Source organism: Mycteria americana, chromosome 2 (genome assembly GCF_035582795.1).
Source record: "Mycteria americana isolate JAX WOST 10 ecotype Jacksonville Zoo and Gardens chromosome 2, USCA_MyAme_1.0, whole genome shotgun sequence".
NCBI classification, from domain to species: Eukaryota; Metazoa; Chordata; class Aves; order Ciconiiformes; family Ciconiidae; genus Mycteria; species Mycteria americana.
Window position 1 is genome coordinate 151,154,406 of NC_134366.1, and position 24,124 is coordinate 151,178,529.

General features: G+C 36.7%; 1 protein-coding gene across 10 annotated transcripts in view; it reads left to right on the forward strand.

The window, feature by feature from the left end:
- Positions 1-24,124, forward strand: part of VPS13B (vacuolar protein sorting 13 homolog B) — a 491,276-nt gene that overhangs the window by 59,922 nt on the left and 407,230 nt on the right. For all 10 annotated transcript variants that reach the window (XM_075495027.1, XM_075495031.1, XM_075495030.1 and 7 more), the window contains 6 exons: positions 2,356-2,530; positions 12,981-13,249; positions 18,103-18,198; positions 18,564-18,686; positions 21,417-21,554; positions 22,968-23,055. In XM_075495027.1, the coding sequence (XP_075351142.1) occupies positions 2,356-2,530; positions 12,981-13,249; positions 18,103-18,198; positions 18,564-18,686; positions 21,417-21,554; positions 22,968-23,055 (889 nt within the window). The remainder of the gene's footprint in view (positions 1-2,355; positions 2,531-12,980; positions 13,250-18,102; positions 18,199-18,563; positions 18,687-21,416; positions 21,555-22,967; positions 23,056-24,124) is intronic.

The window sequence follows — 24,124 nt, forward strand, 5'->3', positions numbered from 1 at the left end:
AATAGCTGTGTCTTCTTAAATTGAAGTAAAAGGAGCTGATACCAGTAAATACACCTACTTCATTAATGGAATTAATTCAAGGATGCCTAAAGCTTTTAAAAAGTCTCTGCTGCAAATGAAACTTCTGTGGCTTCAGTGTGTCTGAAGGGTAGATTACTGAATGCCAGCAGCTTGTGTTCTGGTGGTTTGTTTCCCAGCTAAAGACAAAAGCCTGCAGCACTCAATCTTTCTCTCCAAATCTGTTAAGATCTTTATAATGAAAACTTTCATACTCTGTGTTTTTCACTTGGTAAAGCACATCTGTTTTTCAGTCGAGGGAAAGTTTCCAAGACTTCCATGTAAGCATATGCAACCAAATAGCACATGCTCTTTTGGTTTCTTTGTAGGGACTAGAATATTTTTATAACCTGTATAATTTTGGCTGCCATGTCTGTTGCAAAGTTTTGCCCGAACTAATCTTAATGAGTTTAATTAAAGTTAAGACTTCTCAAAGGAGGACAGTTCTTAAGTACTTGGATATGTATTTGTACGCTTTTAAATTGGGAACACTAAGCTCCTATTTTCAATTTTAGAATGAAAATAGTATATGTGGGGGGAGATGGCAAAACGCATGTAAAATGATTAGAGTTTTAAGCTTTTTGTTGCTATTCTTTTTGAAATCATCATATGATGAGACAACCATAAGACTGATGAGCTGATTTGCACTGGGAATGTCAGTCCTGCCTCCCCCTATTTGCAGCAGCACTGACATTTGTCTGACCTGTCAGTCATCTAAGTCAACTCTGTTGACAGAAAGCTAACTGGACAAGAAGAAATAAACAATCTTCCGCCAGTTTTAGTGAGATGAGTCAACTTACTGAGGGGCAGATGAGATCCACTGGCAATGTAAGAGCAGGATCATGATGGGAGGGTAGTACCATACAAAAAGTTCAGGAGTGTAACAGTTTTTAATAAGCCACTGTATAATTACGTTCACTGCCTACAGTGCTACCTAGTGTTCCTGTCCTCCACTATGACGTGCCCCTTGTGTGACTTTTAAAAAGGCTTCTGGCAAAATAATCTTTTTTATTTTTTCTCCCAAACCTTAAGACAGTTTTTATCTCCTTATCCTTCCTGTAGTTCATCTGCACAGAAAAGATTTATTATTGACAATTTTTAATCAACTGGCCCTGAAAAAATGGTAATGAAGGATTTATTTTTAATTTCCAAAATGTATCTTAGGATTTTACATGCTGTTTTCTTTCAGAGAATTTTAAATAAATAGCAGAATACTGATACCTAAAATCTTTCCTCTAGTTTATATAAATGGCTGATACTATGTTGTCACTCATTCTGTATGACTAAGGCTATGGCTTTATTAATTTACTCATATAAATTTATTAATGAAGTCTTACTAGGATATTAGAATATTTTTATACAAATATTTATTTTAGTACTGTATTTTTATGTGCCTATGGATGTGCAGTACTGTTTACAAAGTCATTTTTCATGTTTCTTGAATTGGTTGTGTTAAGGGCAATGCTGATGTGTAGTTACTTTCCATTTCCATTATTTTCACCCACAACATTTAGAAACTGGACCTGGAGCTAGAAATATGTCTACTGCTGCAGACAGTAATTTTCTTACAATAAAATTATTTTATGCAGGTCTTATTTTAATGAAAGGTAGCTTTCTTATCAAGTCTGTTTTTGTCTTTATAGCATGATCACATAAAAATATTCTGAGGTATTGAATAAAATAGCTAAAATATTTAAAGAAGGATAAATTTTCATCCTAGTAATTACAGTCTTTGCAAAGCTTGCTTTCATTTAGAGGAAACTGCTTGATTGCATCTTTGAACTGGAATATCCAGAGAAGCTGGTTTTCTGCTGTTCAGTTGGAATGAATCCTTTGTCCCCCCCCCCCCCCCCCCCTTACTTGTCCACTTGCAACAATGTTGGGAGTGGGAAAGAGTCAAAATGAAGGACCTCGTATATTAAAACCAGTATATCTAGGTTTTCTTTAGCATGCAGAGACTTCTATGAATCTCTATAATGAAAACACTTAAGTGCATCTGATTAAACTTTTGACTTCCGTTTTAGAAATTTCTTCAGCAAGAATTGTTAAAAAAAAAAATATATGCAAAATGCATTACATTTGACTCTTCGACCTGAAGATCTCTTGTGTAGCAGCCCAAAAAGTGTGTTTTTGACAGTCATTTTTTGCAGCCCTTTGCCTCGTGTTGTATTGCAGCTTTTGTTTTTAGAAATTAGAATGCACATACAAAATGAATGTGGAATTGCATGGTTTAAATGTTGGTTCTAATGGTGACAAGAGCTTTGTTATTATTTGCTTTTGTTCTCTTTCATGTTATAGATTCACACATTAGTTGAAAGTTTGAAACTTTCAATCTCTGATCAGCAGCTTCCTATGTTTATACGTATAATGCAACTTGGAATTGCACTTTATTATGGAGAAATAGGCAACTTCAAAGATGGGGAAAGCGAAGATTTAACTTGCCACACTAAAGATATGTTGGGAAATATCACAGGTAAATACAATTTTTACTTTTTAAAAATAAATGTTAAAAATGTTAATTTCTTCACTTTTTACAAATATCAATGGCCAAGGCTAGTCATTGCAAAGTATCTCGGCAGTCTGCAATTTTTTAGAGGCGGTTCATTGTACTGGGTAAGTATGCAGTTCTCTAACATCTTTTTCATCTTATGTTCTGAAAAGTATTCTGATGATCCTGACTAAACTGAGTTAAACTTTATATATAAAAAAAACCATTTTAGGAGTTGTGACACAGTCGGGTACTTTGGATTTATCTGTCCCTATATTGTGCAACAGGGCACCTGTCCTAAGGCAACTTTGACTTTTCTCTTTTATTTAGTTCAAATGTGGCTGCTGCCAGTTTCAAAGTGATGTGTTTTTCCATCTTTCTTTGAAACTTGTTACTGAGAATAGATATATCAGCATTTGTTCTAAACAGTAAAGTATTACTTTGCATTGTGTTTTCAGTAATTCTGTCCTTTTACACTGTCTAGTCTCCTCTGCTTTTTATTTTCGTATAACATGTATCCCCTCTTCTATATATCTTTCATGGTAACTTACTGTGACACTATCTTTTGAGGAGCATTGCACTGATGAAGTGTGAATTCTCTTTACCTTTGTGTGATGGCTTCCCATCTACTGCTTCCCAAATATTGCTAGGGTTACAACAGAGATGCATTTTGAGCTGTGAACCTTTCACTTCAGCCTCAGTTTTATGTGGCTTTGCTAGGAGCTACCAACTTTGCTACTGTATTTTTACTTTTTTCTAGTTGTATCGTGTCATGTATTTGAGTGTTGAGGTTTTATGTTAGGTGAGTTGTTAGGAATTTGCAGCAATGTAAGAAAGGCATATAGGTGCTTAGTTTATATTAAAATCTAAGGGAAATGAAATTTCTAAGTAGACATTAGAACTTAAATACTTTCCTGTTTATTCACTTCTGTGTAAAATATAAACACAGAACATACCAGAGTCTAGCAGTCATATTGACTTACATCATACCCTTTTTTTAGTAATTTAATTGGGAATGTCATGATCTTGAACATCCAAACTTGAATCTGAAGTTTTTGTAATGTATCAGTCACTAAATAAAAGAGAAGACGGAGGATGGACTGTCATTCCGGATTGTGAATTTTCTTGGTTATATGCTTTTGTAGAGCAGAAGTCAATTTACTTGTCAGAACAGGGAACTTATTTAGAGATTTGTGTTTCAATTTTAATCTCCTCAAGACATAAGTTTTGGATATCTTTCCAAGGTTGAATTTGGATCGGGGGGAGTAGGAAGAGATATTTATCACACGGCAAAGAGCATGATAACTTCTAGAAAATTCTTGGAATTTAATGTGAATGTGATGTGGCACTCTTAAGCTATGCTTATGTTTATAGTATTACAACAGTTTGAAACTTTGTAAACTATTAAATTAATTAATTTTGTTCTGTTTAAGAAATACACTATTTTAGTTTACATAAGAAGTTTATAATTTTTTTTTGATCCTGTATTGCTATCTTCTCTGGTTTCAGAGAAATAAATACATTATTGGAAAAATGACAGCAGTGGAAAATTTTTTGCCAAGATATAGCCTTCAATGTTGGTTGGCACAGATAACGGTTTCACTGTCATGCCAGATGTAGAATTGTCTGTCATGCTCCTGCTATGTGGAACTGAGCAAATAAGTAAGAAGTCTGTAAATAGTTCTCTTGTATTTTCTCTAAAGCTCAAATAGTGCAGAAAACTATTTGCCTTAAAAGAAATGTGGAGTTTGTTACACAAGACGTGATTAGAAGTACTTAATTAATATTCTGAAAATATTAACTTAATTTTCTCCTGAGACTTAAAAAGCATACAGTTTTTAGAAAAATCATTAGTATGCGTTTTAATAACCCCTTGCATCTAACCAATGTTTTAATTGTACTATTTGCAGGAGAAAGGGCGAAGAACTTTTCTGTGAAGAGTTGCATTACCCTTGCTTTCAGACAGAGGGTTGTCTTTGTACCATGAATATCTTTCTTTCATTCCCATCAGAGTTCACCCAAATTTGGCCAAGTTTTCATGCCACGGAGAATTATGATGTATTTAGAGTTGCTTGTTGTAGCTGGGTTCCTACAACAAGGCAAGTAGGGCCATTTGAATATAGGAAAGATGTTGAAAGAATAGAGAAATCATATGAGTCAATATGAGAAAAGCTAGGACTGGTAGGCAGTGAGTTTCAGATGAAAACATCTAAGGATTGGAGACAAAGATTAGCTGGGTAACGAGAAAACTGGGATGAACAGCTGTAACTGTGGAAGAGGATGGAAGTCAGATAGGAGAGGTATGCGGGTTTTGTTTGGTTGGCTTCTTTTGGTTAGGGTGTGAGATGGGTGGTGAAACAGAAATCTAGTTTAAGTGAAGATTAAGGTTAAAACAAAAGGCATCTGCCTACAAGTTCTCAGTCTTTTCTGCATCTGGAGTGGAATTTGAGATTCTTATGTCCAAATATGAGTAAAATCTTTGGCAATGCATCTCTCGTCCTCCTTATTTCTAATGTATGTCCTCAGGAATGTTAAACTGCAATTGCTGTCTGTAAATCTCATTTGCATTCTTTTTTTGAACAACTGTGAATGTGACTTCCTAATTTTTCATAAAATAAAACCTGAAGACGAAATAATATCATGTTACTTCACACTGATGTACATCACCTTGTCGGAAGGGTCAAAAATCAGACTAAAGTTGCAATGGCAAGAACTACCAAGGAGGAAATCTGTGATTTCCTATGCAATTTTTGTTTAGCTGCGCTGTGCTCAAACATTGTCATTGTACTTAATTATATGATCATATCTATTTGACAGAACTATCTCCTTCAGAACACAAACCAGATGGGAATTGTTGGGTGGCCAAGCCAGAGCTGTAGAAACAGTTCTAGAAGTCCATTTCTATCTTCACTGCAAAGTATTTTGCCACTTAAACGCTAAAACTGTTACCAACTGTTTTCCTTCGTACCATTTAAGCTCGTTTCCTGCAGAGAGTTTAGTATGTATGTAGGCATATGTACACACATGTGTGCACATGCATGTACACACACATAAATAAAACTTTTAAATATCTAATGATTTCTTTTGCTCTCGTTCAGTGCAGTTAAGCAGGAGTGCCAAATTGACATTAACCAGGTTACCCATACCATCAGTTTGTGAGTTTACTTTTTTTTTCCTTCTGACTTCATATTATATCTGTGTCTGAGAAGGAAAAAAGCCCCACTTTCTTAGCACTTCATGGTGCATTTGTCATCCAAATTTCCAACCACAGATTTGAACTTTTCTGAGGAAACTTCGAATGTGCTACTATTTTCAGAAAAAAATATGTAATCAAGTACAATAATAAATGACATGTATTATCTGCTGAGCTATATTAGCTACATTTTTTTTTTTTCCAAGAGTAATGCTTCATGAATTCCAAGGCTAATTCCACTGGAATTGTGCCTAAATTCTTTACGGTTTAATAATGTACAGACCTCCTTTATAGATTATATTTTTATAACTCTTTGAAAGGGTTCTGAACATTCATTAAACAGTTTAACCCAGTATTTATTAGTAAGCAGTCCCCACCCTTTCAGTTTAAAGAATTTACTGGGTTCAGTTATCACTAATTCTTAGTCTTTTGGATGGAACTTATTTTTATTATGTTGTTGTTGACATAATAAAATCAGTCACCTATTCATGTCTAAGAATGTTCCAGCAGCAGTTTGTTTGTTCTTGTATACCCAAACATAAGACCAAGACCTTGAGATTTGGCAGCAGGGCTGCCTGAGTAAAGTCTGCTGAAATTCTGTTAAGCTGAAAACATTCAAAATACACTGGTAAAATTACAGGTCAGAAATACAGGTAGAAACTTGCTTTAGTTTGGTATGTAGATTCACTTAGTACTGCATAGATACTGGACCATGCTCCTGCTCAGAGCTGGGGCTCAGAAGCTTTTGCTTCTGAGGGGTTGTGAGGGGCTGCTTGAATTGTGGGCTTGGATGTCTGACTGTACTAGTGGAAAGGAGGAAATGGATTTATTTCAGTGCAGAGAGATACAAAAGTGAGAAGGATTTGGACAAGAGCCTATGGCAGAACCAGCAGTTGTAGTTGTGGCGGGCTGGGACTTGAGAATAAGCTTTTGGGTTGTGGTGGAAAAAATTGGCTAATGTAACTAGAAATGAAAACGATTTAGGCATGAAAGAGGACAAGAAGCCAGGATGTAAGGGGGAGCTGGAATTTAGTTGGATGGAGTTGCTGAGGTTGATGATCTAAGACTGAAATACTAGAGCTGGTTAAGTAAAGAATGATCTGAGAGGTTTGAAAAACAGAAAAGCTCAAGCAGAGGAGGTCTGGCACTTGCTGGGCAAAGAAATACAAACAGTAGACTAGAAATGAAAAGTTGCATGGCTGACGGAGGGGTGCAGGGCAGGCAGGCAGACAGCTGAGATGGATCTGCACGATGATATTGGGAGACGCTGAGCAAGAAGCTTGGGACAAATGTGAGAAGCTGGAATCATGAGCAGTATGAGCTACTGAGCTTCTGAGAGTGGTTTTAACAGTTCCAGGTTCTGCCTCCTCTGAATGATTCTCTTGAGATTCTGTATTATAAAAGTTTTTTGGTTTTTTTTTTCTTTCATGAAATGAAATCCATGGCAGATGTGATTCCAGCATATGAAGCACGTTTCCCAGGTGTAAAATGGCAATAATAACAGTACCTTTCCATCCCAAAGGAATCTTGTGAAATTTTCTAATATTTGTAAAGCACACTGGCCCTGTTGTGATCTTTACTCTCAAAAAACTAAACAAAAATAAAGAAGGCCTTTGTGAATGTGAGTAGTTAACACTTTTACAACACTAAACAGAACAAAATGTTGCATAGATCCCATAAAACTCAAATTTCTAATGGGCTGAAGTACTCCTTATTGAAAACTTGGTGGTAAGAACAGTAGCGTGGGGAATTTTCTGGGATACCAAGGGAACAAAAAGCAGATCAAGAGAATGAGTTTAATATATTGCCAGCTTTGGGCTGAATATGAGATTTGAGTTGACTGAGAAAACCAGGTGCAAATAATTTGTGACAGCAAGAAATTCTAGGTGAGCATTAGTTGTTGGAGAAGGAATTGACTCTGCAATATTCTATTAGGATAAAAATGGGAGAACTGAAATAGATTTGTTTATCCGCACTTGACTGAGGAAAAGCAGCTGTGCACTGTGTTGAAGAGTTTGGGTAGAGGAGAGTTATTCCTAAACAGTGGAGAAAATGATCCTCAGTTTGACTGAAATGATGTCAGGATAAAAGGTTGTGTGCCAAATTACACTTTCCTGTGTATTTTTCTTGTCATTGCACTTTTTGCCTGTCTTCTCTTGAGGGTTAAAGAGATGGAGATATACATACAATCTTTGTACCAGGGTACATAATATTGTTTCAGCTCTTTTTGATGTGTTTTGTGGGGTAAATGACCTGTGCTGTAAACCCCCTGGTCTTTTTTTTTTTTTTCCCCTCCAGTCATCCAGCTCCGTTATTGGAGCTTCTTCATTGCCTATATACTTTGGTATCCTCCCAAGGAACAATAGGTATACTTGCAATTCATATTTCAACAGACTGTAAAGATGCAACGTAGACAGACACCTGTGGAACGGGACTTGTGGGGTCAGTGCATTGCGTAGCTATCTAACAGCCAGTGTGGCAGTGAGTAACTTTGTTGTAGGCATCTATAATAGTGCATTGTAACTGGTTGCTGAAATCCCATATGCTGAGGATGAGTATTGAGCTCATTGTACGGAGATGTCCAGATTTCATTGATTTGGAATACACATTTAGGCATATAGAATTGCTTACATCTGTTAATATCAGTTAAATGAACAGCAGTTAAAATGAGTACCAAATTAAAAAAAAAATGAGTAAAGGTTAAATCTTCCCAAATTGTCAAGTTCCTAAATTGGGGAGATTAAATTTGTTTATATTAAATATTTTTATTGTTTTAGGAAATATAACCTTTTTGTGGAGAACTAGATTTTTATGAATGCCTTTTAAACATCTATTTTATGTTTTCTTGCCATTTTCTTATTTCTTGAAAAACATTAATACTCCTTCTTAAGCAGAGACCCCAAAAAGCTGGAAGACATGAGTCACAGGTTGACCTTTTGTTTTTACTTATTACGTAAAAGCTTAAATATCAGGACAGGTTTTCTGATGCTGACTTTAAAAGTGGCTTAATGTAGATGGCAGAATGCAAGCATTTTTTTTTTTTTTTAATGCTTCCAGTGAGCAAAGTGCATTTCCAATTGTTGTGCTTGAACTTGTAGGCGAGATATGAAACAAAAACACTTTTTGGATTGGCATTGTCAGACAACTAACACCCTCCTCTCCCTATTGGGTATCTGCACTTACATACCACTTTGAGATTAATTGTTGTGTGATTTGTACCTCAGGTACTTGCCCTTTTGTTGTGATATTTCACATTATTTAGGCTCCTTTGCCATTAAAATAGAAAATAAATGTCCTACCTCTTATCCTGGTTCTGGTGTTTTAAAATCACTGCCGCTTGTTTTGTAGCTCACCCTTAACTAACTCATACATCTGCTCCTAATGTATTGAGGTTGGGATATTGTTTAAATAATTGGAATTTTAAAATAATTGATTAGCAACCCCAAGTAATATCATGGGGAGCACTTTAGAATAATTATTGGTGTTATTTCAGCACTTCAGAATTGTTGTGGCATCACTCTTTATTTGGAATTTTATTAATGAATTTGGAAGGCGATTCATTCTCTCCCTCCTTATCCATCAGTTCTTCACTAGGGTAGTTTCAATTTACAGTAAGACAAGACAGGTAGACTAGGAGTAGAAGCTTGGGGAAGTTTGTTTAATAGATGGAGGCACATACCATGAAAAAGTGGATTCTCCAGAGCTGAACCTGAAACTTTTGTATGTTAGAGTCACATTCCATATCCAGTGGACTGTGCAACTCAGCAGTAAAAGGGAGTTCTGATTTCTGCCCTTCATTTTATGTTTTTCTGTAAGGTGGGAGTGTATTCTGGTCTAGTAGGATCCAGAGGTTTGAGTTTAAGGAAGATAATGTTCTTGATGCAGAAATAAGAAGAAACCTTTAAGTCTTACTGTTTTGCAGTACTGATTCCTGCCTACCTGAATCACTGTAGTGGGTTGTCTTGTACAAAAGAAGTGTGATACCTCTTAAATGTGTAAAAGTACTGTCACTTGAGCATTAGACTTTGTTCTAATATTGTTTTCGTGCTACAATTATGATGGCATCAGATTTTCAACTAGAATGTGTTAGGGGTACATTTACTTTTAAAAGGAGATGCAGAATACCTTTCAGACTAGAGTTTGGTACATAGGATTTTAGTTTCTGCTGGTGTTGGTATCATTTCCAGTTATGTGTAATCTCCTTCATCAATATTGTTGTGCTAGTGTTATGCATGTGTAATAGATCATGAGCTACTGTTTTTTAGTATGTAACATGAAGTAAAACTAGTTAATAATGAAAAAATTTAAGCTACTAGCATAGTAAATATTATGAGTTATCTTGTGGCAATCAGTTTATTGTCTTTCTATGGTATAGATCCAAAATGAACTGAATAAATTTCAGTTTGGCAGCACAGCCACTGAATAGTATAAATATATTGGGGGAACTTTTACAAACATTGAACTTGTTTTTTTTCTGTACGTTAGTCATTTCTGTGCATTTCTTATATAATAAATATGTGCAAAGGAAAGTCGTACAGAAAATATTTATTACTCTGAAAGCATGTGTGTTATTACATTTGAGATTCTCCAAGGACAGTTCATGCTGCAAGGATAAATTTAAGGGCTATTGCATTCTCAAGGTCAGCACCAAAACTGTTGTTATTGGCCAGATAACTCTTGTTCCTTTCAAATTTCTTTTTTTTTTTAACATGATTTATTCCCTAAGTTTTGTATTCATAATTAATGTTGTCTTTGCTGCGAGTTTGCAGTAGCCTCTTTAGCTTATAGCAGGTAAAATATGGATGAGGAAATGAATTTTAATATCTACATTATTTAATGATACAAGAATGAACATCTACAGCTGTGTTCTTGAAGTACTTACCAAGTTTCATTTATGCAGTTTCATGGTTGATTCAACCAGATGAAAATTTATGCTATTGCCAGCAGGGATGGTGATGCATTCGCTTCCTCTTCCCCGAGCGCCAGCACTTGTATTTATGTAGCCACAAGCTAAGCTGGATGAGCCTTACCTGGCTGAAAACTAATACAGGCAGGAAAATAAATAAATACAAAGAGAGTAATTTTCTACTGGGTTAGTTCCAGACTTATGGTGAGAGATACCAGTTTCCAGACTCTTAGATAAGTATCTCAAACCCTTTAAAAGAAAGGGTAGTGAATTTCTGAAGATCAAACTTGATTTGAACATGGAAACAGTGAGATGCAGTCACACTGCAATCTTGTAATCTATATAAAATGTATTTCTTAACTGGAATCACTGCCCTACACTATGAAGCAAGACTGTTCCAGTGTGATCTCAGCTATGGGTAGCTAGCAAGAGTGGATTTAGAAGCCTGATGAGTAGGAGCATTTTGTCCTTTAACAAACTCATGTATGTAAAACATAGGGGTTTTATCATTATATTTCACTATCCTATATGTTTGTAGTTGATACAGTGGTTAGTGTAGTTAGTTAAAACCAAAGAGGCTTTGTGTTTCCAAAGTACATACTCCCCTTCATGCATTACTTGTCATAAAGGAATTTACATTATATTTATGCTTTGAAGTGTTTAGAGGATGTTGTGGGTTGCTTGCTAGGCTGATGTACACTTGTCCCACAGTTTGACTGTTGATTACATAATGGTTGTAGTAGTTTTAATTTAGTGATAGAAGATAGGTGTATCTTCCTCTTTTTCTATCTTCTGTCTCACAGTGTATAGATACCACCATTTTAGTCTGGCTGCTGTTCTGTCTTATTTTAATGACTTCAAAAATACTAATAAATATTATAAACCAAACTATTATTTGGCATCTTTTACTGTTGTCTCTGTGTGTACACATACTGCAGCAGAGGTGTGCTAAATCATGGCTGAAGTTTATGGCTATGTAGACCGAATGTTATGCGTGACCCAGGTCCTACACGTCCAGATTTTTTTTCTCTTTCGGCAGACCTTCCACCATTTCTTTTGTGCTTGCCAACAACAGTCTATGCTAAACTACTCGAGCCATGCTCCATATCAATTCTTTTTCCTTCTACATCTGATAGTTCTGCCTCTTGGCCATTTCCAAGACTTTATGTGCACCTCTTCTGTATTTCCTGTGTTTCAATATTTACATTTGGATTGAAATTTGATCTCTGACACTCTTTTGTAAAGAGAACAGGAAGGAAGCTTGCATTGCCCGTGTGGGAGGGAGGTATCCTCTCCTCCAAGCACGTGCAGAGAATTCTCATGAGTGTTTTTTCTTATACTTTCTCCCATCGTGCAAGTGTATAAATAATTAGACAAAAGACTAAAAGCTCTAAAACTTGTAAGAGTGGGTCCTCTGAGTTTAAAAATAAGTAAGTAGAAATGAAATATGCCTATTTCCATTCTCATTGAAATAATACATTCAATATTGTTCCCTTGTGGGAACAGTTCTGCATCCTGTACTACGTATGGTAATTCTGAAGCAGTTAATACCCCTCAGGAGTCCTGTAAGAGTGGTGATGTAGCCAGATAGGCTAAGCTAATTGTGCTGTTTGTACATGCACAGTGTTACCCATTTGGATCATGAATCTTAGACTTGTATCTTTGGGGAAATCCTTGTATCTTTGGGGAAATCCTTGTATCTTTGGGGAAATCCTTGTTTTGTTCTGTATGCTTTCTCTAATATTTTTTCACAGAAGACCAACACTTGGTTTTTTTGACTCTCAGGTGGCATACCAGCTTTTTTTGAGTGTAGATAAACCTGTATCTTTGAATACTTGAAAAGATGACTTTTAAACAAAAGAGGTTTTCAACCTTAATTTTTGGATCTGTGTTGTGTTTACATTTTCCTTATTATGGCTTTTGCAATTGAAATCCTTTTTTATTTCATTTTAAAGTTGAAAACTACAAGATTGTAAGATATTCTTGTTTAGTAGGGTTTAATTTGCAACTTCAGAAGAGCTTCAATGGAAGAAGTTTTGAAAGTGTGTGGTATAGGTGACAAATTCTGGTCTTGCTGCAAATGTATGGTAATAAAACTATTGCAAAGATCCTTAATATTTTCTGGAGGAAAACGTTAATGAACCAAACAAGTGTTTAGAAACTTATATTCAGAAATTTAAAATTTCTACTTATTTTCTGTCATTATAAACCAAATATCCGTGAATGATACGTGGAATATTGTCCTAGATAAATTTCACATACTGTAATTTTGAGTATAGTAAATTAATTTTCAAGCATGGTTGGTTGGAAATTTGACTTAATTTTTGTTTTAAAAGGCACAGATGATGAAACAAGCTCAGTAATGCAATATCCAACACAGTATATTAATCAAGATCCTTATTTACATCAAGACGATGACCAGCAACAAGGATGGGTTTCTTGGGCTTGGTCTTTTGTTCCTGCTATTGTGAGTTACGATGATGAAGAGAGTGATTCTAGTGGAATTGATGATGGAACGATGCTATATCAGCAGAAATCTCAGTCCCTCAAGGATCCTATTATTTCAATTGGGTTTTACTGTACAAAGGCAACAGTGACTTTTAAGGTAAGTATTTCTCTGTGTCGTATAGGATTTATTTGTCTTGTTGAGAAAGTATGTAAAGATTATCTGAGTGCTTTTCTACTGTTTGATGTGAGACAGGGAATATTACATTAATGAATAACAAAACGTGAATGTTGAAAGTTCCTCTCGCATCATAATCACAGAATCATATAGGTTGGAAAAGACCTTTAAGATCATGGAGTCCAACCATAAACCTAACACTGCCAAAACCACCACTACACCATGTCTCTAAGCACCTCATCCAAACGTCCTTTAAATACCTCCAGGGATGGCGACTCAACCACTTCCCTGGGCAGCCTGTTCCAATGCTTGACAACCCTCTCAGTGAAGAAAAATTTCCTAATATCCAGTCTAAACCTCCCCTGGCGCAACTTGAGGCCATTTCCTCTTGTCCTATCACTTGTTACTTGGGAGAAGAGACCGACCCCCACCTCTCTACAACCTCCTTTCAGGCAGTTGTAGAGAGCGATAAGGTCTCCCCTCAGCCTCCTTGTCTCCAGGCTAAACAGTCCCAGCTCCCTCGGCCGCTCCTCATAAGACTTCTGCTCCAGACCCTTCACCAGCTTCGTTGCCTTTCTCTGGACACGCTCCAGCACCTCAATGTCCCTCTTGTAGTGGGGGGCCCAAAACTGAACACAGGATTCGAGGTGTGGCCTCACCAGTGCCGAGTACAGGGGCACGATCACTTCCCTAGTCCTGCTGGCCACGCTATTTTTGATACAAGCCAGGATGCCATTGGCTTTCTTGGCTGCCTGGGCACACTGCTTGCTCATATTCAGGCAGCTGTCAACAAACACCCCCAGGTCCTTCTCTGCCAGGCAGCTTTCCAGCCACTCTTCCCCAAGCCTGTAGCGTTGCATGGGGTTGCTGTGGCCCAAGTGTAGGACCTTGCGCTTGGCCTTGTTGAACCTCATACAATTGACCTCGGCCCATCGATCCAGCCTGTCCAGGTCCCTCTGCAGAGCCTTCCTCCCCTCAAGCAGATCAACACTCCCACACAACTTGGTGTCATCTGCAAACTTGCTGAGAGTGCACTCGATCCCTTCGTCCAGATCATTGATAAAGATGTTAAACAGAACTGGCCCCAACACAGAGCCCTGGGGAACACCGCTTGTGACCGGCCGCCAACTGGAGTAAACTCCATTCACCACCACTCTTTGGGCCCGGCCGTCCAGCCAGTTCTTTACCCAGCGAAGAGTACACCCGTCCAAGCCATGAGCAGCCAGTTTCTCCAGGAGAATGCCGTGGGAAACTGTGTCAAAGGCTTTACTGAAGTCTAGATAGACAACATCCACAGCCTTTCCCTCATCCACTAGGCGGGTCACCTTGTCATAGAAGGAGATCAGGGTGGTCAAGCAGGACCTGCCTTTCCTGAACCCATGCTGGCTGGGCTTGATCCCTTGGTTATCCTCTACATGCCGTGTTATAGCACTCAGGATGATCTGCTCCATCAGCTTCCCCAGCACCCAGGTCAGGCTGACAGGCCTGTAGTTCCCCGGGTCCTCCTTCCAGCCCTTCTTGAAGATGGGCATCACATTAGGTAATCTCCAGTCAGCAGGGACCTCCCCAGTTAGCCAGGACTGCTGGTAAATGATGGAAAGGGGCTTGGTGAGCACATCTGCCAGTTCCTTCAGTACTCTCGGGTGGATCTCATCAGGCCCCATAGACTTGTGAGTGTCTAAGTGGTGCAGCAGGTCACTCACCATTTCCCCCTGGATTATGGGGGCTCCATTCTGGTCCCCATCCCTATCTTCCAACTCCAGGGGCTGGGTACCCAGAGAACAATTGGCCCTGCTATTAAAGACTGAGGCAAAGAAGGCATTAAGTATCTCAGCCTTTTCCTCGTCCTTGGTCACTGTGTTTCCTCCCCCATCTACTAGGGGCTGGAGATTCTCCTTAGCTCTCCTTTTGCTGCTAATGTATTTGAAGAAGTATTTTTTGTTGTCTTTTATAGCAGTAGCCAGACTGAGCTCTAGCTCAGCTTTGGCCCTTCTAATTTTCTCCCTGCACAGCCTTGCTACACCTTTGTAGTCCTCCTGAGTTGCCCGCCCCTTCTTCCAGAGGTCATAGACTCTCCTCTTTTTCCTGAGTTCGAGCCAGAGCTCTCTAGTCAGCCAGGCCGGTCTTCTTCCCCGCCGGCTCGTCTTTTGGCACCTGGGGACAGCCCGCTCTTGTGCCTTCAGGATTTCCTCCTTAAAGAATGTCCAGCCTTCCTGGACCCCTTTGCCCATAAGGGCTGCCTCCCAGGGGACTCTCTCGACCAGTCTCCTATTTAATATTTAATATTAAATATTAAATATTTTAATATTAAGTCTCCTATTTAATATTTAATTAATAATATATTGTTAATTGCAATGTGAGGTGGTTTTGCTATTTGAGGTAGAATTTGAGTATGAACATTTTAATTTTAAAGGGAAACCACTTGGTTTACTTAGATTAATATTTTTTGATGGGAGAAAAAGCTTGAAAGGCTTTCTATGAGTGTTTATTGCAATATTCTATCCATCTAATGTTTATATAAATATACTTCTTTATAAAAAAGCTTTAGCTTCATGTAGCTCGTGAATTGGAGGAATGCTTTTTCTTTTTTTTAAACTATGATATGTGCAAATATGAATTTAAATTGATAATGTTGAAATTATTTTCCATGGGTTGCAGTTGAATTAAAGAAATAAAGGATAAATTACACATATACTCTGAGCTATAAACTATGTATGTAGAGAAAGATTTGAGTATTTTCTGTAAATGAATCTCAAAACAGTTGCTGGGCTTCTCTCTGTTCCTTTTGTAAGGTTGCAGAAGTGAATATGGAGAGTCTGGATAAGATACTGAGATGTACTGACAGAAATTAAAAATTAAGGTTCTGAATTAGTAAAATACTTTTTACACAAGCCAAACTATATGCTAGAAATTCTATGTGCATAACTGTAATAGAAAGTGGCTCTTGGTTTTACAATTGAACATATATTAAATCAAGGCCAGAACTCTTTAGAACAGGAAATAATACTGTTTCTATGAACAGCAGAATAACTTTTTATGACTGTGAGCCTTTCAGATGAAGTGCAGTACTTTCATAATCCTCATATAATGTTTAAGTGCCTGATTATACACTCAATACCATCAGCAGCTCCCTGTCCCTTTTCTGCCTGCTTGGCTTCTGTCATCTGTGCACAAGAGAGGGTTTTGAGTGGCTTCATGGCTACTTTCTCTTAGCTATTTTTGTTTGGTGGCATAGCAGAGCATTTAGCTGCTCAGCAAGTGTCAGAAAGGATGAGACAAGTGACTTTGGGAGCTGCAGGCATTCTGTGGGGACGTTAATGTTTTAAGCCTTCCATCTCCTGGCAAATTTGGTTGCAAAATTTGAGGACATAAAGCATCAACAGACATTCAGTCGTGTTCTTTTGTGTTAATCTGCTTCAGCCTTCATTTAAAAAGAGGAAAAAAAAAAAAGGCTAAAAATAAATAATGGAAAATCTTTTCTTCCTCCTTCAATTATATCCCTGGGACTTGAGTTTTGGTTGGTCATTTTTTTAAGTTTCTCATTTATCATGGCTCAGCATCTTCTTTCTTTTGCACTTTGTCATACAGTAGTAATCTTGTGCGTTCTTTCCTCACGTGAGAAAACTCATTAAAAATAATATGAACTTCTTTTTTGAACAAGACTTGCTGGATTGGGCTTTCCTGATATTTCATTGGGAAGCCTATGTGTTTCATATTAGGAAGTGATAAAAACTACTTAAAATGTAACATCTTACATTCTATAAATTTTAAATGTGAAGCGATGTTTGATACTAATATGGTGACAGTTAGGAGGAAAACAGAATTCGTTGTTCTGCTTGCATGCAAAGAATGTATGGAATTAATTTGTGGTTCATATTTTGGTTAAAAAATAAGGTCAAGTTTCTGCATTAGCATTCTGAACAGTTGATATCATTCCAGCTAAAAATCATGCCAAATTAAATGTAGCGTTTTCTAATAATGGTGAAAATTATTCTTGTAATGTCTGAGTTCTTTTAATCAATTAATTGCTTTTCCTCTACAGTAATTGCACACAGCTGAAGGCTGATCAGTGATTTTTTTTTAATCCAATTTTCTTGGACATTTGGATTACAAAATTTTAATTTGAAACAACATCCTTGTGCATCCACTCTTGAAAATAATGAGAGCTTGTGGATATTTTCATATAAAAATTAGGATTTGAACTATTTAAGCTGCTTAACATAAGTATTTTTTTAATGCAAAACATAACACCTTCATTATTTTGTGCCCCTCTTTCTCCTTTTTTTTAGCTGCAGATTATATGCTTTTTAACTTTTTAAGTGTATGTGTTTTACCACTTTAAATTTTTATATCAAAATCATACAAGAAATATAAATGCATGTTTCTCTCAATTGCCATGACAAAACCCAAAAATGAGTATGGTTGTAATCAAAATGTTTCCTTAATGTTGTCATGCTGTTTAATTATTTGCTGGGAAGAATAAATAATGCATTTATGGATTTTTACAGCAATTTATAAGCTAATTTGATACTATGTTAATAATGCAGCTGTGTATCTGTTTCATCTTTTCACATAGTTTCTCTTTAGATAAGCAAACTAAAAATACTATAGTGGATTTAGAACTTTCTGTTATGGTATACTTCAACCCAAAGTTGAAATGAGAAGTTCTAATATGGATAATGCATTACAGCTGTTTAACTGCACCTGTTTCCTGCTTGTTAATAAATTTTAGCCCAGAATTTAATTTGTCTTTGTCAGTTTTGTATATTAATGACATTACTGCTGTTTAATACTAATATTGATTTATATAAGGTGTTTATCCTATTGTTTCATAGCTCACTGAAATGCAAGCTGAAAGTAGTTATTACAGCCCTCAGAAAGTAAAGTCCAAAGAAGTTATATGCTGGGAACAAGAAGGAACCACAATTGAGGTAATTTTCCATTGACAGGGTTTTTTTTATTAATTATAAATACTGTAGTAAATAGGTACTAATAAAATATTTTGAAATTATTTCATTACTGATTGTTCATGTTCTGCTATATTGGATGTGTTCATTGTAATAATATGTAGATAGAAGTTCATTGTAATAATATGTAGATAGAAATTCTTTAAATTTCTAGTACTATAGTGATCAGACTCTAAAGTAATCCCTTCCTTCTAAGTGCACTGTTTGATTAACTTGCTATTAAAGCTCTAAATATATAAACCTAAACATATTTGGGTCACTGTTCTCCATCTTTTTTTATTTCTCATGGAGTAGAATTCTTCAAAACATAACTTTTTTTTCCTCACTAGGTCCTTATGAAAGGTGAACTTTTCTTTGATTGCCAAATAGGTTTTGTTGGCTGCCAAGCTATGTGCCTTAAAGGAATTATGGGAATTAAAGACTTTGAAGAGAACATGAATAGGAGTGATGAAGTGAGTATATTGAAATATCAGTTGACTTGCTGAATAAGCAATTCTGGTATGCTTTAGAATCATCATAGAATCATAGAATAGTTTGGGTTGGAAGGGACCTTTAAAGGTCATCTAGTCCATGTCCCCTGCAATGAGCAGGGACATCTTCAGCTAGAGCAGGTTGCTCAGAGCTCCGTCCAACCTGACCTTGAAGGTTTCCAGGGATGGGCATCTACCACCTCTCTGAGCAACCTGGTCGTGTTTCACCACCCTCGTCGTAAAAAATTTCTTCCTTGTCCTGTTGCAACAGGCCCTGCTAAAAAGTCTGTCCCCAGCTTTCTTATAAGCCCCCTTTAAGTACTGAAAGGCCACAGTAAGGTCTTCCTGGAGCCTTCTCTTCTCCAGGCTGAACAATCCCAACTCTCTCAGCCTTTCCTCATAAGGAGAGGTGTTCCATCCCTCTGATCATTTTTGTGGCCCTCCTCTGGACCCGCTCCAACAGCTCCATGTCTTTCCTGTGCTGAGGGCTCCAGAGCTGGACGCAGTACTCCAGGTGGGGTCTCACCAGAGCGGAGTAGAGGGGCGGAATCACCTCCCTCGACCTGCTGGTCACACTTCTTTTGATGCAGCCCAGGATACGGTTGGCCTGAGTCAAAGGTCTTGCAGAAGTCCAGATAGATGACATCCATAGCTCTTCCCTTGTCCACTGATGTAGTGACTCCATCATAGAAGGCCAATTTATTTATTAAAATATTTGACTGCAAGAATGTAGAAAGGCTACTGTTACCAGTTGTGATTTAAGTTTTTTGAATGTGTCACTAAAATATAGAACTCAATGTCTATTCCTTACAGTTGGAAAGACAAATATCTAAGAGTGAGAAACTTCAAAACATAAGGCTTTTCTTTTTTTTTTTTTTTTGACAACCCCACTACCCCCCATCATTATGTATGTCTGCATACTTTGAGCTTGTATAACAAATTATAACACAGTTGAAAACCTTTGAAAGTACTTAAATCAACAGAAGACTGGAAGGGAAGAAATGGGAACACTGTATGCTAAAGATAATAGAAGTTTGGCTCAAATATTGAAGGAGTGTTTTGCCTCATTTTTCAATAAGGTTGATGAGAGCAGTATCAAGTGAAGCAGTAAAACAGTATTAACTTCTATATTTTAAATAGAAGCAAATGTTGAATTGCTTAATAAGACAAAATCAGGTATCCATATGAACTACTCTTAAAATATTTAATGAAGTGGTGCATGAAATTCTAAATTCAATAATGGAGATTTTTGGTTGAAATATAGATAGAATAGTGCCCTAAAGTACTGGAGAACAGCAATTATTATGTGTGTTTAAATAAAAACAAATAATGCAGCCAACAGCAGACCCGTTAACTTGATGTTAGTGCTCTGTGAAGCCTTAGAAAGTATTTTAAGGAGAAAAATAAAGAATGTGGAAGAAAATATAAAGTGACTGTATATTAATGTCAAGTATCTCCTTATTTGGAAAATGATCATATACTGTACTATGATAGGTATGATGAGACAGGTTCTTATACTTCCCCTGTGAGAGCAGTGTGGCTTGGCATCCATCTCAAGCATTTGTATACAAATGCATGCAGCACAGAAAACAAACAAGAAGAATTGGATATCCTTACACAGCAGTAGAATATGACATTACTGGGATTATAGAGGTGTGATGGGACATACTACATGACTGGAGTACTGCAATGGATAGACATAGGCTTTTCCAGAAAGACAGGCTGGGGAGGCAAGCATGAGCCAACTGTAAAAGATGCTCTGCTGGCCTTGTTAGATACAAGGGAGACATGCTTGGGAACGTGAGGGTGGACAGCAGCCTTGTGTGCAGCAACTATATGAGATTGTGAGGTATAAAATCATGAGAGAAGTGATTTTTGGATTGGGGTGGGTGGGTGGGTGAATGAGTTTCCTGTAGGTTAGTTGATAAAGGACACTTGGGTTTTTGCTCTTGTCATTTTTCTGCCACCCTCTAGGATGTGAATTTAAGAAAATACTTGCTTTTGTGAGAATGGTGGTGATGTTGATACTGCCTCACCTGTTCTCTTTCTGCACAGCTATATTTGGGACTGTGCCTTTCATAAAGGTTCCAGCTTTGTTGTATGTGATTTTTTTTTTTTTTTTCCAACCATCTATTCTCAATCCAATATAAATAACCTTTTTGGAAGAATAACTCTTGATGGAAAAGTTGTGTTGATTTCAGAAGGATAGAGGGTTGGGAGATAGAGAAGGCGTTTAAAACTCTAGATGTATGAAGAAGAGTGATAAGGTAGCAAGCAGGTCATACGTTGAAATAACTGCTTATCATGAAGAGGATAGATAAAGCATCTGAAAGGCATCGGTCATTCAGAGAAAAGGAGTATGTAGTGACAAGATCACGTATAGTTAAGAGGATGGGGCAGAATCCAGAGTAACAATGATGTGAGGTTATTTTCTGTTAAAATGAAATTAGTCTGTTCTGTATCATGGGTTGTATAATATTCACTAGCTCAAGCCATTTTTATTAATTTGAAAATGGGGATGGAGTGGACAGGATCTTCAGCATTATTTGGATAAAGTTATTTTAATTGTCTTATCTTCATTCATAATGAAATACGCTCTTGAGGGATGCAACCACGTCATTAGTGTGTTATGACAGAATTGAAACTGCTCTGTTAATTTGACTGTGTTTTTTTCTCCCTTGCCTTATTATTATTTTCTACTATCTCATAAAGGAGGCCTACTTCTTTAATTGCGGGGAAAATCTGAGTGCAAAAGGGATGACATACCTTACGAATTCACTATTTGATTACAGAAGTCCAGAAAATAATAGTATACGTGCAGAATTTATATTGGATGCAGCTCATCATAAGGTCAGAGAATTACCTTTTTCTTAGAAAAAAATTTATAATGCTCTTTAATGAATTTCTAATGATTATTCAGATCTGTGTACTATTAGAGGACTGATTTTCATTACTTTGTCATGTTTAACTGAATCTTACTTTGCAGATGGCCAAAAAAAAGTAAACCTGTTTGTGTGTAAAAAAAAAAAAAAAAAAAAAAAACCAAAAAAAAAAAACCAAAACAACAAAACAAACCCCAGTAACAAAAACATGTCCAAAATAAACGTCAAACTCCCCTGCTGCTTCAAAAGCTGAATTAATGTCATAGTTTCCGAAAGCACTAACTACAGAACACCTGCAGAGAAAAAGAGAGATATGAGGGAATGCTAGCAAAAGGTCAGGCACATACTTCTTTAAACCCAACCAGCAAGTAGTTCATGGTCTTCAAACTAAGAAGTGATCTCTTGGAAACCAGATCTTGGGCAATGTTAATTTTATTGTCTGTGTGCTACGTTTGTCTACTTAAAGGAAGTCTTGCTAATTCTGCCTTTGGTAGAGACAAATTTGCAGTCACTGTTAGTCTCTGTTGTAAATTGTGCAGTAAAAGTTTATTCCCTGATTGTCTGCAATTAGTAAAGACTGGATGCAGTGACCAAGGTGGTCCCTTCCAGGTGTGTTCATAGGTGGAGTTCTATGCTCTGTGTTATTGCACAGGGAAGCCATTTACAGTTTTGAATCTGTATAACTTCTTTTAAATTTAAATTTTACTACTTTGATCTTTTTAGTACTACTGATGAAGGAGTGTAATCCTGAAGAATCCCATTTAAAAAAAGAAATTAATTAGTGAAATCACAAGTACTTATACATATTCAAACATTTCCCATAATGTGTTTTAGTTTTAAGCTTTACTCTTTCCTTGTTCTGCCTTTGCTTTTATGATTTGCATATTTTTTTAGCAAGAGGGAAAGCAAACTTGCTGTGTAATAATGGATTATATTAGGTATAAATCCCAATGATGGCATAAAGTCTTAATAAGCTGCCTACTGTTTAAAGATAAAACCACAATATTGCTTAAATAAAAAAGCCAGAATGAATGAGCTTCAGTTTTCAGTGTATTTAATTAGGCAGATCTGTTGGATGCAGAGGTGAAGAATATTTACTCCATTAGAAGTACTAATTAACCAGATGTTATTGATGAATTGGTCAGCATGTCCACTGGAATTATGGATGTGCCTTTGTGTGGCCTCAAATAGAAGTTACATTACCTATCGGAAAGGTAAATTCTTTGGGATAACCTCTGTCCTTTGTTTTGATAAGCCTTTCTGTGTGTTGATGCTCAAATCCAAACATGAACATATCCCTCTCATACCAACCTATCAGTTGGTAATCTCAAGATTCTTTCCTTATACAACATTTTCTTTGTTTGCTTTGCTTTGTTGGTAGGAGACATACACAGAGATAGCTGGAATGCAGAGGTTTGGGGCCTTCTACATGGATTACTTGTACACAATGGAAAGCACCAGTGGCAAAGGTACCTTTTTTCTTTGTTTACCCTGTTAAACAATAGAAACAAAGACTTTTCATGCCCAGCTGGTCCTTGACCAACTGTGCTCTAACTTACCTTAGATTTACCATCAGATTCATCGTTAAAATGGTTTCATCTTCATTGATGTGTTTGAGATTAGCTGTTTTGGTTAGCTGTTGATTGTTAGTGTTCTTCCTTTTTTTTTTACCTGCATAAGTAATCACAATGTTATCTTTTATAGTCTGAAAATAATTCTCTTGTAGTTAAACTGAAAATAATTTTCTTGTAGCAGTGGTGAAGTTCATAAAGTATGATGTCTTTTTCTTTAAAGTTGTTGTCATTGTTGACCTTGGGGGGAAAAAAAAATCTTTTGAGAAACCGTGGTTGAAGAATGAAGTTGATAATCTACTTGGTACAGAAGATGAAAAGGACTGTTACTTTCTTCTATGAAGAAAAATGCAAGGATGAGAGATAGTGTGGGGAATTAATCTTTAAATATACATATCTGAACAATTTTGTGAGCAAATATTAGCCTAAACCATGCACACATAGATTTTGGCTAATTCTAAGTAATTTTTGAGATTCCTATAAATTCTTTTCTAAATCTGAGACAATACGGTGGATTCAGTGCAGTAAGTGTATCTACTTTTGTGAGTGTCACAAAAGCCAGGACAAAGGAGTTAACTATGTTTTTAGTTACAATCGTTACACACCACCTTCCCTTAAAAAACCTAACCCACCTTAAGTTATAGGAGGCAGTTACTGTGATTGTAAGGTTTTTTTTTTTTTATCTGTCAAGGCAATTTTGGTTTGACACCTTCTTTGCCCCTTTAACCTTTCCTGAAGCATATGATTACTGATTAAACCACAAGTGCCTCATGGATAACATTAACCTCAGGAGTTTTATCTGTCACTTATAGAAGTGCATTAATCACTTCTAGTATTTTGAATGAAAACAAGGTAGATAGTCATACACAGTAGTCTTATTTTGAAATTCTTCCTGTCTTTCTCTTCCAACTTTCTTTTTCTTTTTTTTGTTTTGTATTTCAATACAAAACAGTAATTTCCCTGAAAC